The following is a 12904-nucleotide window of genomic DNA, read 5'->3' as shown; positions in this document are numbered from 1 at the left end:
AAGACAAACACAAGACAAACACAAGACAAGACAAACACAAGACAAACACAAGACAAGACAAACACAAGACAAGACAAACACAAGACAAACACAAGACAAACACAAGACAAACACAAGACAAACACAAGACAAACACAAGACAAACACAAGACAAACACAAGACAAACACAAGACAAACACAAGACAAACACAAGACAAACACAAGACAAACACATGACAAACACATGACAAACACAAGACAAACACAAGACAAACACAAGACAAACACAAGACAAACACAAGACAAACACAAGACAAACACAAGACAAACACAAGACAAACACAAGACAAACACAAGACAAACACAAGACATGACAAGACATGACAAGACAAGACAAACAAAAGACAAACACAAGACAAGACAAACAAAAGACAAACACAAGACAAGACAAACACAAGACAAACACAAGACAAGACAAACACAAGACAAGACAAACACAAGACAAGACAAACACAAGACAAGACAAACACAAGACAAGACAAACACAAGACAAGACAAACACAAGACAAGACAAACACAAGACAAGACAAACACAAGACAAGACAAACACAAGACAAGACAAACACAAGACAAACACAAGACAAACACAAGACAAACACAAGACAAACACAAGACAAACACAAGACAAACACAAGACAAACACAAGACAAACACAAGACAAACACAAGACAAACACAAGACAAACACATGACAAACACATGACAAACACAAGACAAACACAAGACAAACACAAGACAAACACAAGACAAACACAAGACAAACACAAGACAAACACAAGACAAACACAAGACAAACACAAGACAAAGACAAGACAAACACAAGACATGACAAGACATGACAAGACAAGACAAACAAAAGACAAACACAAGACAAGACAAACAAAAGACAAACACAAGACAAGACAAACACAAGACAAACACAAGACAAGACAAACACAAGACAAGACAAACACAAGACAAGACAAACACAAGACAAGACAAACACAAGACAAGACAAACACAAGACAAGACAAACACAAGACAAGACAAACACAAGACAAGACAAACACAAGACAAGACAAACACAAGACAAACACAAGACAAGACAAACACAAGACAAACACAAGACAAGACAAACAAAAGACAAACACAAGACATGACAAGACAAACACAAGACATGACAAGACAAACACAAGACATGACAAGACAAACACAAGACATGACAAGACAAACACAAGACAAACACAAGACAAGACAAACACAAGACAAACACAAGACAAGACAAACACAAGACAAGACAAACACAAGACAAACACAAGACGAACACAAGACGAACACAAGACAAACACAAGACAAACACAAGACAAACACAAGACAAACACAAGACAAACACAAGACAAACACAAGACAAACACAAGACAAACACAAGACAAACACAAGACAAACACAAGACAAACACAAGACAAACACAAGACAAACACAAGACAAACACAAGACAAACACAAGACAAACACAAGACAAACACAAGACAAACACAAGACAAACACAAGACAAACACAAGACAAGACAAGACAAACACAAGACAAACACAAGACAAACACAAGACAAACACAAGACAAACACAAGACAAACACAAGACAAACACAAGACAAACACAAGACAAACACAAGACAAACACAAGACAAACACAAGACAAACACAAGACAAACACAAGACAAACACAAGACAAACACAAGACAAACACAAGACAAGACAAACACAAGACAAACACAAGACAAACACAAGACAAACACAAGACAAACACAAGACAAACACAAGACAAACACAAGACAAACACAAGACAAACACAAGACAAACACAAGACATGACAAGACAAACACAAGACATGACAAGACAAACACAAGACATGACAAGACAAACACAAGACATGACAAGACAAACACAAGACATGACAAGACAAACACAAGACATGACAAGACAAACACAAGACATGACAAGACAAACACAAGACATGACAAGACAAACACAAGACAAGACAAACAAAAGACAAACACAAGACAAACACAAGACATGACAAGACAAACACAAGACATGACAAGACAAACACAAGACATGACAAGACAAACACAAGACATGACAAGACAAACACAAGACAAGACAAACAAAAGACAAACACAAGACAAACACAAGACATGACAAGACAAACACAAGACATGACAAGACAAACACAAGACATGACAAGACAAACACAAGACAAACACAAGACAAACACAAGACAAACACAAGACAAACACAAGACAAGACAAGACAAACACAAGACGTGACAAGACAAACACAAGACAAACACAAGACGTGACAAGACAAACACAAGACAAACACAAGACGTGACAAGACAAACACAAGACAAACACAAGACAAACACAAGACAAACACAAGACAAACACAAGACAAACACAAGACAAACACAAGACAAACACAAGACAAACACAAGACAAACACAAGACAAGACAAACACAAGACAAGACAAACACAAGACAAATACAAGACAAACACAAGACAAACACAAGACAAACACAAGACATGACAAGACAAACACAAGACAAACACAAGACATGACAAGACAAACACAAGACATGACAAGACAAACACAAGACATGACAAGACAAACACAAGACAAACACAAGACAAACACAAGACAAGACAAACAAAAGACAAACACAAGACAAATACAAGACAAACACAAGACAAACACAAGACAAACACAAGACATGACAAGACAAACACAAGACATGACAAGACAAACACAAGACATGACAAGACAAACACAAGACAAACACAAGACAAACACAAGACAAGACAAGACAAACACAAGACATGACAAGACAAACACAAGACAAACACAAGACGTGACAAGACAAACACAAGACATGACAAGACAAACACAAGACAAACACAAGACATGACAAGACAAACACAAGACATGACAAGACAAACACAAGACATGACAAGACAAACACAAGACATGACAAGACAAACACAAGACAAACACAAGACAAGACAAACACAAGACAAACACAAGACAAGACAAACACAAGACAAACACAAGACAAACACAAGACAAGACAAACACAAGACAAGACAAGACAAACACAAGACATGACAAGACAAACACAAGACATGACAAGACAAACACAAGACATGACAAGACAAACACAAGACATGACAAGACAAACACAAGACATGACAAGACAAACACAAGACAAACACAAGACAAGACAAACAAAAGACAAACACAAGACAAGACAAACACAAGACAAACACAAGACAAGACAAACACAAGACAAGACAAGACAAGACAAACACAAGACATGACAAGACAAACACAAGACAAACACAAGACAAGACAAACACAAGACAAACACAAGACAAACACAAGACAAACACAAGACAAGACAAACAAAAGACAAGACAAACACAAGACATGACAAGACAAACACAAGACAAACACAAGACATGACAAGACAAACACAAGACAAACACAAGACAAGACAAACACAAGACAAACACAAGACAAACAAAAGACATGACAAGACAAACACAAGACAAACACAAGACAAGACAAACACAAGACAAGACAAACAAAAGACAAGACAAACACAAGACAAACACAAGACATGACAAGACAAACACAAGACAAACACAAGACATGACAAGACAAACACAAGACAAACACAAGACAAGACAAACACAAGACAAGACAAGACAAAAACAAGACAAGACAAGACAAACACAAGACATGACAAGACAAACACAAGACAAACACAAGACAAGACAAACAAAAGACAAACACAAGACAAGACAAACAAAAGACAAACACAAGACAAGACAAACACAAGACAAACACAAGACAAGACAAACACAAGACAAGACAAACACAAGACAAGACAAACACAAGACAAGACAAGACAAACACAAGACAAGACAAACACAAGACAAACACAAGACAAGACAAACACAAGACAAGACAAACACAAGACAAGACAAGACAAACACAAGACATGACAAGACAAACACAAGACATGACAAGACAAACACAAGACAAACACAAGACAAGACAAGACAAACACAAGACAAGACAAACACAAGACAAGACAAACACAAGACAAGACAAACACAAGACAAACACAAGACAAGACAAACACAAGACAAGACAAACACAAGACAAGACAAACACAAGACAAGACAAGACAAGACAAACACAAGACATGACAAGACAAACACAAGACATGACAAGACAAACACAAGATATGACAAGACAAACACAAGACATGACAAGACAAACACAAGACAAACACAAGACAAGACAAACAAAAGACAAACACAAGACATGACAAGACAAACACAAGACATGACAAGACAAACACAAGACATGACAAGACAAACACAAGACATGACAAGACAAACACAAGACAAACACAAGACAAGACAAACAAAAGACAAACACAAGACAAGACAAACACAAGACAAGACAAACACAAGACAAGACAAACACAAGACAAGACAAACACAAGACAAGACAAACACAAGACAAGACAAACACAAGACAAGACAAACACAAGACAAGACAAACACAAGACAAGACAAACACAAGACAAGACAAACACAAGACAAGACAAACACAAGACAAGACAAACACAAGACAAGACAAACACAAGACAAGACAAACACAAGACAAGACAAACACAAGACAAGACAAACACAAGACAAGACAAACACAAGACAAGACAAACACAAGACAAGACAAACACAAGACAAGACAAACACAAGACAAGACAAACACAAGACAAGACAAGACAAACACAAGACAAACACAAGACAAGACAAGACAAACACAAGACAAGACAAGACAAACACAAGACATGACAAGACATGACAAGACAAACACAAGACAAGACAAGACAAACACAAGACAAACACAAGACAAACACAAGACAAGACAAACACAAGACAAACACAACACAAGACAAACACAAGACAAACACAAGACAAGACAAACACAAGACAAACACAAGACAAGACAAGACAAACACAAGACAAACACAAGACAAGACAAACAAAAGACAAACACAAGACAAGACAAGACAAACACAAGACAAACACAAGACAAACAAAAGACAAACACAACACAAGACAAACACAAGACAAACACAAGACAAACACAAGACAAACACAAACACAAGACATGACAAGACAAACACAAGACAAACACAAGACAAACACAAACACAAGACATGACAAGACAAACACAAGACATGACAAGACAAACACAAGACATGACAAGACAAACACAAGACAAACACAAGACAAGACAAACACAAGACAAGACAAACACAAGACAAGACAAACACAAGACAAGACAAACACAAGACAAGACAAACACAAGACAAGACAAACACAAGACAAGACAAACACAAGACAAGACAAACACAAGACAAACACAAGACAAGACAAACACAAGACAAACACAACACAAGACAAACACAAGACAAACACAAGACAAACACAAGACAAGACAAGACAAACACAAGACAAACACAAGACAAGACAAACAAAAGACAAACACAAGACAAGACAAACACAAGACAAACACAAGACAAACACAAGACATGACAAGACAAACACAAGACATGACAAGACAAACACAAGACAAACACAAGACAAGACAAACACAAGACAAGACAAACACAAGACAAGACAAACACAAGACAAGACAAACACAAGACAAGACAAACACAAGACAAGACAAACACAAGACAAGACAAACACAAGACAAACACAACACAAGACAAACACAAGACAAACACAAGACAAACACAAGACAAACACAAGACAAACACAAGACAAACACAAGACAAGACAAGACAAGACAAGACAAACACAAGACAAGACAAACAAAAGACAAACACAAGACAAGACAAACACAAGACAAACACAAGACAAACACAAGACATGACAAGACATGACAAGACAAACACAAGACATGACAAGACAAACACAAGACAAACACAAGACAAGACAAACACAAGACAAACACAAGACAAGACAAACACAAGACAAGACAAACACAAGGCAAGACAAACACAAGGCAAGACAAACACAAGACAAACACAAGACAAGACAAACACAAGACAAACACAAGACAAGACAAACACAAGACAAACACAAGACAAGACAAACACAAGACAAGACAAACACAAGACAAACACAAGACAAGACAAACACAAGACAAACACAAGACAAGACAAGACAAACACAAGACAAGACAAGACAAACACGAGACAAGACAAGACAAACACGAGACAAGACAAGACAAACACGAGACAAGACAAGACAAACACGAGACAAGACAAACAAAAGACAAACACGAGACAAGACAAACAAAAGACAAACACGAGACAAGACAAACAAAAGACAAACACGAGACAAGACAAACAAAAGACAAACACGAGACAAACACGAGACAAACACGAGACAAGACAAACAAAAGACAAACACGAGACAAGACAAACAAAAGACAAACACGAGACAAACACGAGACAAACACAAGACAAACACGAGACATGACGAGACAAACACGAGACATGACGAGACAAACACGAGACATGACGAGACAAGACAAACACAAGACAAGACAAACAAAAGACAAGACAAGACAAGACAAACACAAGACAAGACAAGACAAACACAAGACAAGACAAACAAAAGACAAGACAAGACAAGACAAACACAAGACAAGACAAGACAAGACAAACACAAGACAAGACAAGACAAGACAAACACAAGACAAGACAAACAAAAGACAAGACAAGACAAGACAAACACAAGACAAGACAAGACAAGACAAACACAAGACAAGACAAACAAAAGACAAGACAAGACAAGACAAACACAAGACAAGACAAGACAAGACAAACACAAGACAAGACAAACACAAGACAAGACAAGACAAACACAAGACAAGACAAGACAAACACAAGACAAGACAAGACAAACACAAGACAAGACAAGACAAACACAAGACAAGACAAGACAAACACAAGACAAACACGAGACAAGACAAACAAAAGACAAACACGAGACAAGACAAACAAAAGACAAACACGAGACAAGACAAACAAAAGACAAACACGAGACAAACACGAGACAAAGACGAGACAAACAAGAGACAAACACGAGACAAACACGAGACAAACACGAGACAAACACGAGACAAACACGAGACAAACACGAGACAAACACGAGACAAACACGAGACAAACACGAGACAAACACGAGACAAACACGAGACAAACACGAGACAAACACGAGACAAACACGAGACAAACACGAGACAAACACGAGACAAACACGAGACAAACACAAGACAAACACGAGACATGACGAGACAAACACGAGACATGACGAGACAAACACGAGACATGACGAGACAAACACGAGACATGACGAGACAAACACGAGACAAACACGAGACAAACACAAGACAACACAAACAGACAAGACAAACACGAGACAAACACGAGACAAACACGAGACAAACACGAGACAAACACGAGACAAACACGAGACAAACACGAGACAAACACGAGACAAACACGAGACAAACACGAGACAAACACGAGACAAACACGAGACAAACACGAGACATGACGAGACAAACACGAGACATGACGAGACAAACACGAGACATGACGAGACAAACACGAGACATGACGAGACAAACAAGAGACAAACACGAGACAAACAAGAGACAAACACGAGACAAACACGAGACAAACACGAGACAAACACGAGACAAACACGAGACAAACACGAGACAAACACGAGACAAACACGAGACAAACACGAGACAAACACGAGACAAACACGAGACAAACACGAGACAAACACGAGACAAACACGAGACAAACACGAGACAAACACGAGACATGACGAGACAAACACGAGACAAACACGAGACATGACGAGACAAACACGAGACATGACGAGACAAACACGAGACATGACGAGACAAACACGAGACAAGACAAACACAAGACAAGACAAACACAAGACAAGACAAACACAAGACAAGACAAACACAAGACAAGACAAACACAAGACAAGACAAACACAAGACAAGACAAACACAAGACAAGACAAACACAAGACAAGACAAACACAAGACAAGACAAACACAAGACAAACACAAGACAAACACAAGACAAACACAAGACAAACACAAGACAAACACAAGACAAACACAAGACAAACACAAGACAAGACAAGACAAACACAAGACAAGACAAACAAAAGACAAACACAAGACAAGACAAACACAAGACAAACACAAGACATGACAAGACAAACACAAGACATGACAAGACAAACACAAGACATGACAAGACAAACACAAGACATGACAAGACAAACACAAGACAAACACAAGACAAGACAAACACAAGACAAACACAAGACAAGACAAACACAAGACAAGACAAACACAAGGCAAGACAAACACAAGGCAAGACAAACACAAGACAAACACAAGACAAGACAAACACAAGACAAACACAAGACAAGACAAACACAAGACAAACACAAGACAAGACAAACACAAGACAAGACAAACACAAGACAAACACAAGACAAGACAAACACAAGACAAACACAAGACAAGACAAGACAAACACAAGACAAGACAAGACAAACACGAGACAAGACAAGACAAACACGAGACAAGACAAGACAAACACGAGACAAGACAAGACAAACACGAGACAAGACAAACAAAAGACAAACACGAGACAAGACAAACAAAAGACAAACACGAGACAAGACAAACAAAAGACAAACACGAGACAAGACAAACAAAAGACAAACACGAGACAAGACAAACAAAAGACAAACACGAGACAAGACAAACAAAAGACAAACACGAGACAAACACGAGACAAACACGAGACAAGACAAACAAAAGACAAACACGAGACAAACACGAGACAAACACGAGACAAACACGAGACAAACACGAGACAAACACGAGACAAACACGAGACAAACACGAGACATGACGAGACAAGACAAACACAAGACAAGACAAACAAAAGACAAGACAAGACAAGACAAACACAAGACAAGACAAGACAAGACAAACACAAGACAAGACAAACAAAAGACAAGACAAGACAAGACAAACACAAGACAAGACAAGACAAGACAAACACAAGACAAGACAAGACAAGACAAACACAAGACAAGACAAACAAAAGACAAGACAAGACAAGACAAACACAAGACAAGACAAGACAAGACAAACACAAGACAAGACAAACACAAGACAAGACAAGACAAACACAAGACAAGACAAGACAAACACAAGACAAGACAAGACAAACACAAGACAAGACAAGACAAACACAAGACAAGACAAGACAAACACAAGACAAACACGAGACAAGACAAACAAAAGACAAACACGAGACAAGACAAACAAAAGACAAACACGAGACAAACACGAGACAAAGACGAGACAAACAAGAGACAAACACGAGACAAACACGAGACAAACACGAGACAAACACGAGACAAACACGAGACAAACACGAGACAAACACGAGACAAACACGAGACAAACACGAGACAAACACGAGACAAACACGAGACAAACACGAGACAAACACGAGACAAACACGAGACAAACACGAGACAAACACGAGACAAACACGAGACAAACACGAGACAAACACGAGACAAACACGAGACAAACACGAGACAAACACGAGACAAACACGAGACAAACACGAGACATGACGAGACAAACACGAGACATGACGAGACAAACACGAGACATGACGAGACAAACACGAGACATGACGAGACAAACACGAGACAAACACGAGACAAACACGAGACAAGACAAACAAGAGACAAGACAAACAAGAGACAAGACAAACACGAGACAAACAAGAGACAAACACGAGACAAACACGAGACAAACACGAGACAAACACGAGACATGACGAGACAAACACGAGACATGACGAGACAAACACGAGACATGACGAGACAAACACGAGACATGACGAGACAAACAAGAGACAAACACGAGACAAACAAGAGACATGACGAGACAAACACGAGACAAACACGAGACAAACACGAGACAAACACGAGACAAACACGAGACAAACACGAGACAAACACGAGACAAACACGAGACAAACACGAGACAAACACGAGACAAACACGAGACATGACGAGACAAACACGAGACATGACGAGACAAACACGAGACATGACGAGACAAACACGAGACATGACGAGACAAACACGAGACATGACGAGACAAACACGAGACATGACGAGACAAACACGAGACATGACGAGACAAACACGAGACATGACGAGACAAACACGAGACATGACGAGACAAACACGAGACGAGACAAACACGAGACAAACACGAGACAAACACGAGACAAACACGAGACAAACACGAGACAAACACGAGACAAACACGAGACAAACACGAGACAAACACGAGACATGACGAGACAAACACGAGACATGACGAGACAAACACGAGACATGACGAGACATGACGAGACATGACGAGACATGACGAGACAAACACGAGACAAACACGAGACAAACACGAGACAAACACGAGACAAACACGAGACAAACACGAGACAAACACGAGACAAACACGAGACAAACACGAGACAAACACGAGACATGACGAGACAAACACGAGACATGACAAACACGAGACATGACGAGACAAACACGAGACGAGACAAACACGAGACGAGACAAACACGAGACAAACACGAGACAAACACGAGACAAACACGAGACAAACACGAGACATGACGAGACAAACACGAGACATGACGAGACAAACACGAGACATGACGAGACAAACACGAGACGAGACAAACACGAGACGAGACAAACACGAGACGAGACAAACAAGAGACAAACACGAGACAAACACGAGACAAACACGAGACAAACACGAGACAAACACGAGACAAACACGAGACATGACGAGACAAACACGAGACATGACGAGACGAACACGAGACATGACGAGACGAACACGAGACATGACGAGACGAACACGAGACGAGACGAGACGAACACGAGACGAGACGAACACGAGACGAGACGAACACGAGACGAGACGAACACGAGACGAGACGAACACGAGACGAGACGAACACGAGACGAGACGAACACGAGACGAGACGAACACGAGACGAGACGAACACGAGACGAGACGAACACGAGGCGAGACGAACACGAGGCGAGACAGAGGCGAGACAGAGGCGAGACAGAGGCGAGACAGAGGCGAGACAGAGGCAAACACGAGACGAGACAAACACGAGGCGAGGCGAGACAGAGACGAGACGAGACAGAGGCGAGGCGAGGCGAGACAGAGGCGAGGCGAGGCGAGACAGAGGCGAGGCGAGACAGAGACAGAGGCGAGACAGAGACAGAGACAGAGGCGAGACAGAGACAGAGACGAGACAGAGACAGAGACAGAGGCGAGACAGAGACAGAGACAGAGGCGAGACAGAGACAGAGACAGACAGAGACGAGACAGAGACAGACAGAGACAAGACAAACACTAGACAAGACAAGACAAACACGAGACAAGACAAGACAAACACGAGACAAGACAAGACAAACACGAGACAAACACGAGACAAGACGAGACAAACACGAGACAAACACGAGACAAGACGAGACAAACACGAGACAAGACGAGACAAACACGAGACAAGACGAGACAAACACGAGACAAGACGAGACAAACACGAGACAAGACGAGACAAGACGAGACAAACACGAGACAAGACGAGACAAACACGAGACAAGACGAGACAAACACGAGACAAGACGAGACAAGACAAGACAAACACGAGACAAGACAAACACGAGACAAGACAAGACAAACACGAGACAAGACAAGACAAACACGAGACAAACACGAGACAAGACAAGACAAGCACGAGACAAGACAAGACAAACACGAGACAAACACGAGACAAGACAAGACAAACACGAGACAAGACAAGACAAACACGAGACAAGACAAGACAAACACGAGACAAGACAAGACAAACACGAGACAAGACAAGACAAACACGAGACAAGACAAGACAAACACGAGACAAGACAAGACAAACACGAGACAAGACAAGACAAACACGAGACAAGACAAACACGAGACAAACACAATACAAACACATGTTTGATGCACTCTGGATGTCCAATTTTTGCTGTGCTGTCTATTCGAGATTTTATGAACACTGTCGACTGTTTTCAGCAAGTTGCAACATTGAAATGCAGAAATAAGCACTTTTCCATAAACAAGTGACGCAAGCGTAGGATTGATCACCCTGTCGCTGGCCGCCTTTGGGGAGGGTGTATAGTGTGAAAGGCCGAAACACCCTAGGAACCAAAGGTACACTACTGACGATGCGCTCCCCAAATTTCACCACGCTCACTGTTCATTAACTCTTGGAAGTGCTTGCACAAAGGATAGTAACATCTCATCCTGTGTTCTTGGAATCTGAATATCTGGACTTGTCCAGTGACTGCTGAGAAAGATCAGCTGACAACAGGGGAAAGTCCTTGTGGCGGCACGGAGAGACGGCTGACAGGAGGGAATAGACCCCACTGGGACAGTCATGGGGTAGCTTCCCATTTCTGTAGTTTCCCATGCTTCGTAGTATGTTGGAAACACCCACTTTAGCTACAGAAAGTCAACATACGAGAATACCCCTAGAGTCTGCGAGAGCGGGGGCGGAAGATGACTCATTGGCTGACAACATGG

The 12904-nt window shown here is 40.7% G+C and overlaps 1 protein-coding gene and 1 pseudogene across 1 annotated transcript; both read left to right on the top strand.

Annotated features, from left to right (window-relative positions):
- Positions 1–1275: 1275 nt before the first annotated feature.
- Positions 1276–1875, top strand: LOC135545218 (repetitive organellar protein-like; the record flags this gene model as incomplete). The annotated part of the gene is made up of 1 exon (XM_064972845.1): positions 1276–1875. A coding segment is annotated over one exon (600 nt), but the record flags the coding sequence as incomplete, so codon positions are not given.
- A 5235-nt stretch (positions 1876–7110) lies between these two features.
- LOC135545217 (putative uncharacterized protein DDB_G0281733) lies at positions 7111–7990 on the top strand (annotated as a pseudogene).
- The last annotated feature ends 4914 nt before the right edge of the window (positions 7991–12904 follow it).

The sequence above is a fragment of the Oncorhynchus masou genome, chromosome 9 (assembly GCF_036934945.1).
Source record: "Oncorhynchus masou masou isolate Uvic2021 chromosome 9, UVic_Omas_1.1, whole genome shotgun sequence".
In the NCBI taxonomy this organism is placed as follows: domain Eukaryota; kingdom Metazoa; phylum Chordata; class Actinopteri; order Salmoniformes; family Salmonidae; genus Oncorhynchus; species Oncorhynchus masou.
Note: the sequence above shows the minus strand (reverse complement) of the source record. Positions and strands in the feature narration are given on the sequence as shown.